Source organism: Heterodontus francisci, chromosome 42 (assembly GCF_036365525.1).
Source record: "Heterodontus francisci isolate sHetFra1 chromosome 42, sHetFra1.hap1, whole genome shotgun sequence".
In the NCBI taxonomy this organism is placed as follows: domain Eukaryota; kingdom Metazoa; phylum Chordata; class Chondrichthyes; order Heterodontiformes; family Heterodontidae; genus Heterodontus; species Heterodontus francisci.
In genome coordinates this window covers 21,592,456-21,607,965 of record NC_090412.1, presented here as the reverse complement: position 1 = coordinate 21,607,965, position 15,510 = coordinate 21,592,456, and the positions used below count along the sequence as shown (strand labels likewise).

The 15,510-nt window shown below is 41.2% G+C and overlaps 1 protein-coding gene across 2 annotated transcripts in view; it reads left to right on the top strand.

Moving 5' to 3' along the window:
• The window catches only part of sec31b (SEC31 homolog B, COPII coat complex component), an 83,242-nt gene extending 75,725 nt beyond the window's left edge, over positions 1-7,517 (top strand). For both annotated transcript variants that reach the window (XM_068020744.1, XM_068020743.1), the window contains 2 exons: positions 2,102-2,173; positions 5,942-7,517. In XM_068020744.1, the coding sequence (XP_067876845.1) occupies positions 2,102-2,173; positions 5,942-6,121 (252 nt within the window). In that variant the 3' untranslated portion in view covers positions 6,122-7,517. The remainder of the gene's footprint in view (positions 1-2,101; positions 2,174-5,941) is intronic.
• The last annotated feature ends 7,993 nt before the right edge of the window (positions 7,518-15,510 follow it).

Sequence of the window (15,510 nt, the reverse complement as noted above, 5' to 3'; positions counted from 1 at the left end):
TTGCTGAAAACTACCTCTACAATCTCCAGTTGTATGTCCTCACACCCACCCTTTGCTTTCCAACTCTGCTTTCTTCTGTGTCCCCCAACTCCGAACCATCATTTGCGTTGTAGTTCATGAGTGCCTCTGCATTCTGGCATTATTTTTTTCAACCCTTGTGCTTTGCTACACCTCTCTCACTTTCAAAACACACTTTCATTGCACCTTTGGGAGATCGGTCTAATTTTCCCCCCATTTCTTGTCGTATGATCTTTACTAAAGTGCCTCAAGATATTTTGTTACATGCAAAGTGTAAGTTGCTCATTTCCAACAAAACCCCTATGTTGCACTACAGGATATAATCATCAGCTAAACACAGTACCGTGCAGAAACATGGCTGTAAAGTTTCATCAGCACTCCATGATATGCAGTATGGTTTTCAGTATACCATCTTGATGGCTATGTTAGATACTTTCTGGAACCCTGCTTTTGAAATGCATTGATGAATCACTTGTTACCTTGGACATCTAATCCTTCCACAGGTCCTTTCACCATGCACCTGTAAGCAAGTTATCATCCATCTTTGCTATGTTCATGGCTGTCTAGTTTTCCCAAATTGCTGTAGACAGTTCATTGTCTTACACTCTCAAAGCATTTCCAGTTTCTTGCTTCCTCTTCATATCATTGACTTTCTTCACTCACCATCCATCCTTATTTTGCACCCTTTTTGATACCTCTTTGCAATGCAGTGGCTGAATCACAGTGACTTTATCTCCTTCATGCCTCTCAATGGGGCAATGAAAGTCTTGTTTGAATTGCTCAAAGACAATTTCTTTCTCTTGCAAATCTAACCAGCAGATGCCACCTCTTATATTTGGTAACCACCCCAGCATTCTTCATCCAATAACGTTGGCCTTACTATCTCCATCTCAAGTGGAAGGTTTCACATCTCCATTGCAAAAGCTATCTCCAGAAGCTCAGTTTAAACTTTTTCATGACTTATTTCTTCACTATACAATGCTTAACAATCTATAAAGCCCAGGATATTTTTCACTTGCATTTCTGGACAGAATATTTAAAGATGCTCTTTTGATAGACAATTCCTCTCAGTTCCATCCATCAATCTCGATCTATTTTTCACACTCTGTTTGTGTCTATGTGTTTGTGTGTGTCACTCTCTTGCCCCCTCTTTCTCCCCTCTCCATCCAAATGACTGCTATTGTGGTCATTAATTTTCTGAAACTTCCTCTCCTGTTCTTCTAAACTCCAAGTGTGTTGTCATACAGACTATTCATCTTCCTTGCATTCTGTTTTGAAATCAAAACTAATTCCCCAGTCATCTTCTCTAATTCTTTTGCACAACTTCAAAAATGCAGAAGTCCTTGCCTCACCCAGTCATCTTCCCATGATCTTCAAGCTTTTAACAATAAGCCAGCAACATTAATTACTTGCTCACCTATTCTTCAGCAATGGTCATGTCCTGTCCTCTCCTTCACCTGTCATCTTCACTTCATAAAAAGAAACGCTGAACTTAATGTGGTGGTACAAGACTGCACGAATCACATTGCACAGCCATTGTTGGCTGCCATATTATACATTATCTATATCTAAAATCATTAATGTTATAAAAAAAAATGCCTGCAGAGAAACCAGCCCAATCAGCAATAATCACTTCAGCTGTCCAGTTGTGCTGCACTGTGCCGCCCCTATTACTTAGAGAGGGGAACGTTGAACTCTTGGATATTGCTGGTCCAGGTAATTGCAACTTGGGGACAAAAATAAATTCATTCTGTGACAAATATTTAGATACGTTTTCCATGTGAAATTTGTGCCTGTGAACCAATTTTATAGCAATATGCGGTAAATCGTCAGCAATGCATCATTGTGATTGCCTCTTTTGTAAATGGCTTATGGAAGGAATTGTATATTGATGAATGTGTTGCATATTTCTATACATTTGCGTGCAAGAACCAAAACTATTGTATTGTGCACAATCTTAAGAATTATCTTGGCAGAGGTTTAAATAGCTTCGTTCTCTGAGGCAAGACTGTAATGGAGCTTTGGCTGCTCCTGTTTCCTTCCTGAGCCATACTTATTTGATGAATCCTGAATTATTCCACAGCAAACAAAGAGGAAGTTGGATGACGCTGCAAAGCGACTCGATTACCTGTACGATAAACTGCGAGACCAGACGGTAAGTGGGAACCATTTAAGCAAAGGTAACAGTAAAAGTATGGCATGTTTTGGCAGAGTTTCCAGGATATATTACATGACAGATGGTTTCATCTCACTGTATGGTGGGGGGGGCGGGTTTTAAAGCTAAAGAGCTGTGGAAATAGGAATTTCTGCAAATTGTACCAGACTTGCCTTTTAAGTTTGTTATCTGTCTGTGTGAGGTAGATTGAAATGAAAAGAAGCTTGGGACAAACATTTACTCTGTTCTACATACATGGAACACTTTTTGTTTCAGGCTTGCTCCCTTACTCATTTTCCAGTACATTGATGACTGTATTGGTACTGTTTCCTGCTCTCACCCTGAACTGGAAAATTTCATTCACTTTGCTTCCAAATCCCACCCTTCTCTCACCTTCACATGGTCCCTCTCCGACTCTTCCCTTCCCTTCCTTGACTTCTCAGCCTATCCCCTGAAATGGAGACAATCAACCAATAATCACCATAAGCCCATAGACTCCCATAGCTACCTTGACTACACTTCCACACACCCCATTTCCTGTAAGAACTCGATTCCATTCTCCCAATTTCTCCATCGCATCTGTTCAGATTTCCATACTGGTGCTTCCAATATGTCGTAGTTTTTCCTCAACCGAGGCTCTGCCTCGCTGCCCCCACCATGGGTGACAGGGCCCTCAACTGTGTCCATCCTATATTATGCACTTCTCTTACCCCTTCTCCTCCCTCTCAGATCCATGATAGTGTTCCCCTTGTCCTCGCCTTCTGAAACGTTGACTCTGTTTCTCTCTCCACAGATGCTGCCAGACCTGCAGAGTATTTTCAGCATTTTCTGTTTTTATTTCAGATTTCCAGCATCTTTTATTGTAAATAGTTATTCTGGATTAATTTTGAGATTAATTCTTGTCATGGTTAAGTCATAGATAAAAAAAAAGTGGGGATGTAGGAGAAATGGTGTTTGGAAGCTGTAACCGCAGAGGTCAATTTATGTTTTCTAACATCCCATCATTCCACAATTCATAATATTGTTTATACTGTGCTCTTATGTTGTACATGTATGTAATTTTGAACTTCGATTAGCTGGATGCAAGTGACTGAGGACAACAGTCTGCTTTGATAGGTGGAAACACTTAGCAGGTCAGACAGCATCTGTGGAGAAATGAAAAAAGGTTGACATTTCTTGTCTGCAACCCTTCAGTTCTGACTAAGAATTATAAGACCTGAATCATTAAGTCTCTTCAAAGATTCTGCCTAACCTGCTGAGTGTCTCCAACTGTCCCTGTTTCTATTTCAGATTTCCAGCATCTGCAATATTTTACTTCTTTAAATGAGCTAGGTTACTATCTTTTCACATTTGGGATCTCATTTGGGTAGTCGTATAACAGTTCATAGAGATTCTTCGTCCACAGCATGCAACTGCCTACAATTCAACAGTAAATGAACAACTTCACTCTGTCCACAAAGGGTGGCATGTATGGGAAATTAAATGTTACACTTAGTTAGGATTAAGGAATGTTGCGACAGCGTAGAAAGCTTTACTCTGAATCTGTCTAATCTATTTACTTCTTACTGACAGTGCAAAGACTGGCAAATGTCCTATTCCCAAGCACTAATATCACTGCCCTTGATAAGACTAATATTTACCCTCTTATAAGGGGAAAAAGGCTACCCATGACCACATGTAATGCAAATTCATGCACGTGAAATCTGGACAAGAAAATAACCAAATGCAAATAACTCAGCCCATCTCATATCACACGTGGGATCAGCTTAATTTTGAAATGTGATTTTCTTTTTTGTTCTGTGCTGTTTGAAAGCTGTTAGCTCTTTGACATTATGGCTTCATAGGCATTGTCTGGTGCATCACCCAAGTCACTATTATTCACTAGTGAGTGTTGAAAATCAGTATCTGCAGGCTGTTCAACAACAGAATATCACAGCCAAGTCCAATCCTGTCCTCATCTAACCTAACATGCACTTCCCATGGGATTCACTGGATACCAACTAAGGGCAAAATTGAAATCACAGGGAATCGGGGAGAAAACTCTGCACGGGTTGGAGTTATACCTTGCACAAAAGAAGGTGGGTGTGGTTGTTGGAGATCAATCATCTCAGTCCCAGGACATCACTGCATGAGTTCCTCAAGGTAGTGTCCTAGGCCCAACCATCTTCAGCTGCTTCTTAATGGCCTTCCCTTCAACATATGGTTAGAAGTGGGGATGTTCGCTGATCATTGCACAGTGTTCAGTACCATTTGCAACTCCTCATAATGAGGCAGTCAGTGTTTGCTTGCAGCAAGACCTGGGCAACCTTCAAGCTCAGGCCGATAAGTGGCAACATTCACACCCCACATAGTGCCAGACAATGACCGTCTCCAACAAGAGAGAATCTAACAATCTGCCCTTGACATTCAATGGTATTACCATTGTTGAATCCCTCACCATCAACATCCTGGGGTTACCATTGACTAGAAATTTAACTGGACCAGCCAGGTACATACTGTAGCTACAAGAGCAGGTCAGAGGCTAGGTATTCTACGGCGAGTAACACACCACCTGACTCCTCAAAGCCTGTCCACCATATGTTAGGTACAAGTCAGGAGTGTGATGGAATACTCTCCATTTGCTTGGATGCGCCTGACTCCAACAGTCGAAGCTCGACACCATCCAGGACAAAGCAGCCCGCTTGATTGAAACTCCATTCACCACCTTCAACATTCACTCCCTCCACCACCGACATACGGTGGCAGCAGTGTGTACTATATACAAGATGCATCGCAGCAACTTGCCGAGGCTCCTTTGACAGCACCTTCCAAAGCCGCGACCTCTACCACAAAGAGGAAGAAGGGCAGCAGGTGCATGGGAACACAACTACAAGTTCCACTCCCCAAGTTGCACACCATCCTGACTTGAAACTATTTTGCCACTCCTTCACTGTCACTGGGTCAAAGTCCTGGAACTCCCTAAGGTTGTACCTACATCCCATGGACTATAGCGGTTTAAGAAGACAGCTTACCACCACCTTCTCAAAGGCAATCAGGGTTGGATGATAAATACTGGCCTTGCCAGCGACAGTGCCATCCCATGAATGAATAAAGCAAAACCTATTTTGACTCCACCCTAAGGGCAGTTGTAGTATACCCATCATCACCCCTTGCTGCCTTCAACTAACCTAGGGCAGACCAGGGACTGAACACACAGGATAAATGCATTGAGCCACCAAGAGAGCTTGAATGGTTTTTAAATTTTTGCATAATTTTTATATCCTCCTTTGCACTGTGTGTGTGTAAGTGTGTGTGTGTTTGTTTGTTTTAAGAGTCTCCCTTAAATATAGCAGGGTTGAGCCAACAATGATGACCTCAAACTTATCTGGCCTTGAATAATTGAAGCTGAAATTTAGTTTAGTGACAAGTTCAGTGCACTTTTAACAGATAAATTTGAGTAAAGAAACTGAGTGGGCAGAAGAGCCAGGCAATAATCCAGAATGAAAGACCACATTGTTAGAGGATTAAAAGCAGTTACCATGTGAGATTGCTCCAAGATCATACCTGACATATCAGATAAACTGATAGTTGTTTATATAATTGTGGTTCTAATGAATGTTCCATTATGAAATTCAGATGAAAATTGTGTGTGTATATTTAACTGTATATGCTGCAGTGTGGGTTGAAGGTATGCATGTGTTCATTTGGGTGGGGGTGTAGGCAAAAACCTGAGAGTACTGTACTGCTGTTTAGAAACATTGATAACCTTTTCTATTTTCTGATGCCCAGCTTTCGCCTCACATTCTGAGTGGACTGCATGAAATTGTGCGGAACATAGAGGGATGCAATTACCAGCAAGCATTGGCTGTTCACACACACGTTGTGAGCAGCAGCAATTTCAGTGAGATCTCTGCCTTCATGCCAGTTCTGAAAGTAGTAGTAACAATCGCTAACAAGCTCAATATCTGACGGAAGCTGTGCTGCAGGGTTTCACATTTATTTGAAACTTGGGATTTTTGAATTGTTTGCTTTTCTTTTTCCTTCAGTGTTTTGATTCGTTGAATATGAAGAAAGTGTTAACGTTTGCAATATTTAGTGAAGCCTATCTTTGAAAGTTTAGCTTTTGTTTCTGTGAAATGCACCATATCGGGTTCTCGGCTTTTAAATGAGCTGAACTGGGTTGAATCTGGTTAATTTATAATGTTACAGTTCTCTTCAGAAAGTTCTCTAATAAATACCCGTTGGCAGGGTCCAGGCTAAGAGCTTCTGGTTTGTAGTCACCTTGTGATAGGCATAAGCTAATTGTTTACTCAAGGTCAATTGAGCAGTCACAAGACATCTGTATAGCTCTGTGTGTTAAGGGACGCCATTTCCACACCAACCCCAACCCCCCACCCCACTGCCCCGGCAGCCACTGATGTCCCACAAATAGCTAGAGTATGGCCAGTAGCTACTTAATGTTGCTGTCGATAGCAGAGACTGACATGGAAGTAGTACAGTTAAATAAATTGGCTTCATCTGAAATCCATAGCTACGACTTATGAATCAGCCAGATGGGAGTTGATGGGGAAACAGGATAGACCTCCTTTCAGATTTCATGCTTCACAGTCATTAGAAGGGCACAACTCATGGGTGTACAAGGCTACAACAAAACATTTCAGCTAGGTGATACTATGATTTGGCAGACAAATTTATTCTCTCCCTTTATGTAGTCTGGAAAACCTTGAGCAAATTATTTTTTTTAAACAGAAAAGCATTACCTTTTTGTATTCTCAGTAAAGTGTATACTAAATTGTGGGTTTGTGTCAGCTGAGAGGTTGAAACCAATCAAATGCCACACTGTACTCATTCACAGAATTCAGGCTCACCATCATGATGGCGATTTTGGTAGTCTGATTACAGAGATGATCGTGGTACTGGCAGCTTCAATTATGGAACGTAAAGAAGGCATGACCATGGTGAGCAGAGTTTTTTTAAAAAAAAACACTGTGTAGAAACCTTTGCAAATGCCAGGACACTTTAAGTCCTCATCCTTTGCACTTGTGATTCGCAACAAACCAATGAGAGATTTGGTGTCTGTCTGTTGCCCATTGTTGTCCCAATAGATCATTAGGGGTTCTACTATAGATAAAATAGCCATCAAATGGACACGGTTTGTCCTGTGAAAATGTTCTAGTTATTTCTGTGATATCAGTGTAAACAGCTTTTTAAGATTGCACAAAGAACCCAGTTATTGTGTCTCAAAGGCACTCAAATGCATAAATGCTGCCTTGTCTGCACAGATATTTATGAACTTATTGCAACAATAGCATATTTTTTCATTCAATATTGTGAATATGAAAAAAATAAAGTTTTTCAATTGAAACCTTGTCTTAACTTTAGAAATGTGGAATGATTTTGAAATTGAATTAAAATTCTCTGCAATATTTTCTTTTTACGTCTATGCTGCATTCTTCATTCAGTTATCCTCCCTATGTCATGCGATAAACTTAGTGATCAAATTTGGAGAATTGGATCATTCCTGTTTAAGGTTTTGAGATGGAACAGGTTAGGGATCATGTTTTTGTATCAGCATTCATTTGTGTGATGCAAAGTAATTTCCCCCTCCTGTTCTAAATTGGCAATGTATTATATGGAGATTGAACAAATGAGGACGAACCTGTATTTATATAGCACCTTTAACATTGTAAAGAAAGGCTTAAGACTTGTATTTATATCGTGCCTTTCACAACCTCAAGACATCCCAAAGTGCTTTACAGCCAATGAAGCACTTTTGAAGTGTAGTCACTGTTGTAATGTTATAAAATGTCTCAAGGCACTTTATAAGGGCGTTATCAAACAAAACTCAACAACGAGCCACATACTAGGACAGATAACCAAAAACTCAGTTAAAGAGGTATGTTTTAAGAAGGGTCTTAAAGGAGGATAGAGAAGTGTGGCGAACAAGTTCCAGATCTATGGGGCTAGGCAACTGAAGACATAGCCACCAATAGCAGACCAATAAAAATCTAGGATGTGCAAGAGGCCAGAATTCGAGCTGCAGGGATCTCTGAGAGTTGTATGGCTGGAAGAGATTAGAGAGATGGGGAGTGATTTTAAAATGATGAGAGTTTTAAAATTGAGGTGTTGATGGACCAGGAATTAATGTAGTTCAGCGAGCACAGAGTTGATGAATGTACAGCGTTTGGTGCAAGGTAGGATAAGGGCAGCAGAATTGATGAGCTCAGATTTACAGAGGGTGGAAGATACAAGCATGTTTGAATAGTCGAGTCTGGAGGTCAAGGCATGGTTTCAGCAGCAGATGAGCAGAGGCAGGGGCAGAAACAGATGATGTTGCAGAGGTGGAGGTAGGCGATCTTGGTGGTTGTGAGGCTATGGAGTCAGAAGCTCAGCTCAGGATCAAAATAGAGCATCACAGTTGGGAATATTTTGGTTCAGCTTCAAACAGTGGCCAGGGAGCTGGATGACTTGATTTGGGAATGGAGTTTGTGATGGGGATGCAAAACAAATGGCTTTGGTCATCCCAATATAAGGTCCTTAGATTGCTTAGTTTATATTGGGTTCCATTCATTCTTTGTTTCAATCTTTAAAGTTAGTTAGCTTTCTGATACAGTCTGTCTTATTCTCTGAATGGTACTCTACCATACCACAGTTCCTGTGACCATGCAACGTTTACTGTTTGTGAGAATCACTGTTTTAACCAAAGTGGCTTACACTCCCCTCAATGCTGCCTTTGAGAAAAACAACTACCACACATCATCCACAGCTAGCCTGAATACTTTGAGAGGGTCATGTTCGATACGAACATACGAATTGGGAGCAGGAGCAGGCCACTTGGCCCCATGAGCCTGCTCCGCCAAAGTTAGACTGAATTCCAGTGCAAATTTGAGGCTGTTCCTATAAATACTTGACAGTTTTTTCAAAGAATTGGGAACATTCCTAGTAAAGGTAGGTTATCCATCATATAGTTTTCTTTATATTCGACATAAGTCATTCACTGTACTGCGGTCCTGAGCAAAGAAAGAATAGCATTTATGTAGCACTTTCCACATGTAAAGATGCTTCACAACTAATGAAGTATTTTGAAGTATTGCCATCTTTATGTAGGCAGCCACATTGAACAGAGCAAGGGCCCACGAATAGCTAGGAGCAGCGCCAGGCATACCTTAAAAGTGAGGTGTCAATGTGGTGAAACTTCAACACAGGACTACTTGTATCCCAAACAGTGGAAGCAGCATGCACTAGACAGAGCTAAGCAATTGCATAACCAATGGATCAGATCTAAGCTCTGCAGTCCAGTCACAGCCAGTACCGCAACAGGGTTCCCCTTGTCTTCACTTTCCACCCCATCAGCCTCCACATCCAAAGGATCATTCTCCGCCATTCCCGCCACCTTCAGCATGATGCCACTACCAAATGCATCTTCCCCTCCCCTCCCCTGTCAGCATTCCAAAGGGATCATTCCCTCTGCAACATCTTGGTCCACTCCTCCATCACCCCTATCACCTCATCCCCTTCCCCTGCAATCGCAGGAAGTGTAATACCTGCCCATTTACCACCTCTCCTCACTATCCAAGGCCCCAAACACTCCTTTCAAGTGAAGTAACGATTTACTTGTACTACTTTCAATTTAGTATACTGTATTTGCTGCTCACAATGTGGTCTCCTGCACATTGGGGAGATCAAACGGAGACTGGGTGACCGCTTTGCGGAACACCTCCGCTCAGTCTGAAAACATGACCCTGAGCTTTCAGTTGCTGGCCATTTCAACAATTCCCCCCTGCTCTCATGCCCACATCTCTGTCCTGGGATTGCTGCAGTGTTCCAGTGAACATCAACACAAGGTCGAGGAACAGCACCTCATTTACCAATTAGGCATGCTACAGCCTGCTGGACTGAGCATAGAGTTCAATAATTTCGGAGCATAACGCCAGTATTTCTAGCATTTCTTGTTTTTATTTCACATTTGCAGCATTTTACTTTTATATACAGTTGTGAATGGTGGACAATTAAACAACTAACAGGAGGAGGAGGCTCCACAAGTATCCCCATCCTCAATGATGGGGAAGCCCAGAACATCAGTGCAAAAGAAAAGGCTGAAGCATTCGTAACCATCTTCATCCAGAAGGGCCAAGGAATGAAACATCTCCGCTGCCTCCTGAGGTCCCCACCATCACAGATGCCAGTCTTCAGCCAATCCAATTCACTCCACGTGATATCAAGAAATGGCTGAAGGCACTGGATACTGCAAAGGCTATGGGCCCTGACAGCATCCCAGCGGTAGTACTGAAGATTTGTGCTGAAGAACTAGCCATGCCCCTAGCCAAGCTGTTCCAGTACCACTACAACACCTGATAATGTGGAAAATTGCCCAGGTATGTACTATCCACAAAAAGCAGGACAAATCCATTCCAGCCAATTAATGCCCCATTAGTTTACACTCTAATGAGCAAAGTGATAGAAAGTGCCATTGACCGTGCTATAAAGCACCCCTTAAACAGCAATAACCTGATCACTGATGCTCAGTCTGTGTTGCACCATTCAGCTCCTCACCTCATTACAGACTTGGTCCAAACGTGGACAAAAGAGCAGAACGCAAGAGGGGAGGTGAGAGTGATTGCCCTGGATATCACAGTAACATTTGACCAAATGGGGTATCAAGGGGCCCTAGCCAAACTGAAGTCAATGGGAATCGAGGGGAAAACTCTTCACTGGTTGGATTCATACCGAGCACAAACAAAGATGGTTGTGGTTGTTGGAGGCCAATCATCTCAGCCCAGGACATCACTGCAAAAGTTCCTAAGGGTAGTTAGTGTCCTAGGCCCAACAATCTGCAGCTGCTTCATCAATGACCTTCTCTCCATCATAAGGTCAGAAGTGGGGATGTTTGCTGATTGTACAATGTTCAGTACCATTTGCAACTCCTAAGATACTGAAGCAGTACATGTCCATATGTAGCAAGACCTGGACAACATCCAGTCTTGGGCTGATAAGTGACAAGTAACATTGGTGCCACACAAGTGCCAGGTGTTATGACCAGGTGGGAAAGAGGTCTAGGGGTTCCCTCTCAGCCTTTGCCTGGTTTTTACCGTAGCAGCGTTAAAATTTTAAAACACCGTGTTTTTAGCTCCCCCTCAGTGAATCCTTGTTCATTGCTTTCCAATTGTAAGGCAAGAAAGTTGGAAGTTTATTAATCTTAAACTCTTATTCGGTTAACAACCATGAATACGCAACGCGACCATGCTAGCATGCATATGCGATAAACACACGCAGATAGAGACAGAAAAAGTAGAAAGAATAAAGAGGAAAGTTTGAGGCAATAGCTGGGTTTCTGTTTACAGTCCTTTAAGTTTGATGTGGAGTCTTTGGTTGCTGGTAAGTCTTGCTGTTTCGTTGGGGCCCAGTGCACGCTTTAAAACTTGTTTCAATGTAGAAGTCTTTTCTCTCTTGAGATTTAAGTGACTTCAGTGGATCTGGAAATTCATGAGAGAGAGAGCCAGACAGGAGAGAGGCTCTCTTCCAAATTCAGTCTGACCCAAGCTGTCCTGTAAGCACTTCAAAACCAGACCTGGGCCAGCAGGTTAGTCATGCGACTCACTTTTTTTTTTAACAAACTCCTGCATTTGTGGATTCCAAAGTTCTTGGTGGGTGGTGGGGGTATAGTGCTGTGTCTTACACTGACAAGATGTGGATCACCATTGCCCAGACCAATCTCTGTTAATTGAATCAGTAAGCAGTTCCCATTGTCTTTTCCTAGGCAACTGTCTTTTAGAATGCAAATTTTTTTCAGCTACTGCTGATCTCTCCACTCCAGCAACAGTTTAAAATTAATGTTCATGTGATGAAACTAATATGCCTCATTTTTGGCAGGTGGGGGTCTTCATGACATAGGCAATGACTATCTCCAGTAAGAGAGAATCTAACCATCTCCCCTTGACATTCAACAGCATTACCATTGCTAAATCTCCCCACTATCAACATCCTGAGGGTTATCATTGACCAGAAACTGAACTGGCACAGCCACATAAATATTGTGTACACAAGAACAGGTCAGAGACTGCAAATTCTGTGGCGAGTAACAAACTTCCCCAAAGCCTATCCACCATTTACAAGGAACAAGTCAGGAGTGTGATGGAATACTTTCCACTTGTCTGGATCAGTGCGACTCCAACAACACTCAAGGTCAATGCCTACCTCTAATGTGTATGTGCATTCTGCGGTTAGGAGAACGATGACAATGCACTTGCATAATTCATGCAGCTCACATGCCAGTCAGGAAGAGTTCCATGTATCTGCTGTCCATCCAGTGAGGGCTCATGCCTATGCTTGTATGTTGTTTAATGTTTTACAATTTCTATCCTCTTGTGGGGGAGGGAAGAGGAGATAAGTAGGTTTATTTTGTGTTGGTTTCAAAATGACACATCTGGCATTGGGATGTTGGGATGGAATCAATGTTTTGAGCCCTGCTTGGGTAATCTGATACCTAAATCAAGTGGGGTTTGCAGGACTTCTAGGTACTGATGATGATTAACAGCCACTTTAACCCCTGAATGGGACCTGGAGGTATAGAGCTGTCATTGGGGTTTGATATCAAATGAAGCAGTAAATTACTCTAGAAGTGCATCAGTGAAAGAAAGACTGTCCCATTTGTAGAAAATCAAAACAATGGCAGAGATATTTTAATTGCTTTGCATTGATCACTAAAGAGGAAGGGTATTGGATAGGAGGTGAATCCTGAGGTGGTTGAGAGGTGGCATCATGATGGATACAAGGAAAATTTTAGATATATTAATTAGATTAAAGGAAAACAAAGCACTAGGGCCTGATGGGATACATCATTGAAGCCTGAGGAGAAAATTGGCGAGGCCTTAGAAATTCTATTTCTGGGAGCTGTATGCTGGAGTACTGGTGAATGGCCAATGTAATACTTAATTGCATGCCAGGTTAGTTTAACATCTGTGGTAAGGAAAATGTTAGTGTATTTAATTAAGGATAAAATTATAATGTATCTAGATAAGAGAGAAAAAAGTTGGCACATATTTCAAAAGGAACAACTTGAATTTATATAGCGCCCTTAATGTCATAAAATGACAATCCTTTGAGGAGGTAAAAATATGGTATGTAGGGGAAATGCAATGGATATAGTGTCCATGGACTTAATCTTTGATAAGGTACCACACCACATGGAAGATTAATCTAGAAGATTAAGGGGTGTGGAATTAGAGGGAGGGTACCAAACTGAATTAAAAATACCAACCAATGAAAAGGGACTGAAGGAATTTGCAAACATGGTAGATAATCGTGATTAGAGCCATTTGCTCATGTGGAGGGTATATGTCGACCCGAACTGGCCCGTCTCTATATTGTAAATTCGGTGTATATCTGTGTAAATTATGTACTGGACTTAATGTATGATCTCAATTAGAATGGAAAATATCATGTATTAAAACAGATTGGTACAGGGTAAGGAACTAATTAAATTTATTTACAATTAAAGAATATACAGAAGCAAAAACACTAACAGGACAAATTATAATTTACAATACATCTATAATATCTACTCGATCGATTTCTCGTAGTCTCTTGGAATGAAACACTAACTTGTCCTAGATGCAGCCTTTCACTTAAAGATATATGATTCCGCCTCTAATCGAATTCTTTAATCGGACCATTGTTCAGAAAGACAAGAAGAAATAACGAATACATAAAGATCCACTGCTTTATACTGAACTTATTGGAAGACAGGAGTGCAAATCAATGGTGATCAAAGGAACAATACCATTTTGACGTGTGACAATAGTGCACCATCTCCTAATCTTCCTTTAAGATTCGGCTACATTATCTTGAAGTCCTCAAGAATCCTAATGACAAATTCAAACACATTGCCTGACTGTCAGCTGGCTTCAATCGGCAATATCTGTTTCACTGGCAAACACACTTCTCACTATAAACTCGAATACCCCCACAATCCAATTCACACCTAAATACAAGTGTTCAGTGGTTGTCCTTCAGATAAAGCATCTCCAGCCAACTGTCTTAGACTTAAGAAAGTGAGTGGAATCTATTTTGATAAGGTTACTGCAGCTTTTAATCGTGCATCCAAACCTAACGTGTCGAAGGTTTTATTTATATATATATATATATTCGTTCCTGGGATCTGGGCATCGGCCAAAGTCCAGCATTTATTGCCCATTCCTAATTGCCCTTGAAAAATGTCACAAATGTCTGTTCAGGGAAGATTGACATTGTTCTTAAAGAGAACAGTGAAAGGGGTAGTTTGCATTTTGTAAATACGTACTGAAAAGTTTTCTTGCGTTTGCTCATTTTGCTGTAAAAGTAGACACGCACAAAAGTGGTGTCCAATTTATACATCAGAATGCTTTATCCACCGAATTTAGTGAGCGAGGGGAAATTTCCATTAAAATTACATTGATCCAAAACTGTGTTAACAAAATTCTTACATATGCAGATCATTGCCAAACTTTGGGTTTATTCCTCAGATATTTTACAGTTTCTCTCTTCGTATTGAACGTTGGGCGGGGGTGCAATTAGACACTGGCGTTGTGTAACGGAACTCATTTCCCTTTATAAACCATGTTTACTGTCAACAGAGAAAGCAGTTATTGATTTGGGCTGAATTCAAACTTGGGTCCAGAGATTAAAGACAACCAACAACCAATCAACTCATAGAATTTCTAAAACATTGGTAAAATGTGATGCTCACCTTCACACCCCTCGTCTTACCACTTTTCCAGGGCAGTTAGCTGGGTCACTGTTTGCCACTCCTTTAGAAATATCTGTTTCAGGCTGAATAATATATAAATATATCCTTAATATCATTGCTGAGGTTATACCTGGGAAAGGGGGCGGTGTTAAACTGTATGTTCTCACTCACAGACGATTAAGTGCTTTACATATCGACAAGTGAGCAATGAGGCAGGGACCTTAACAGCATGTAAAGAGGAATTGGATAAGTCTGTGCCAAAAGATAGACAATGATATGGGAAAGGGTAGCGAACTGGGATTAGAGTGCACATCTGCAGTCGAAGTGTTAACACAGGCTCGGGCACCATGAATCCAAAGACCCCCTTTCAGTGCTGTAATATTTTTGATTCTGTGATTAAAGCCAGCCTCTCTGGTTCCACAAAACGTCACTTCGAATCAAGTTTAAGACAGTCTTTTTTTTAAAAAAAACTGTTGCTTTACATTAAAATTTGTCATTGGATTACAAAACAGATCAAGAAGAGAGAGAGAGAGAAAAAAGTACCCCACCTCCCCAAAAGAAAATCGTCTCAACTTTTGGAACTGTGGGCAAAAAGTATCCTGAGAGAGGTGAATGGAACTTTAATCTTTGATGG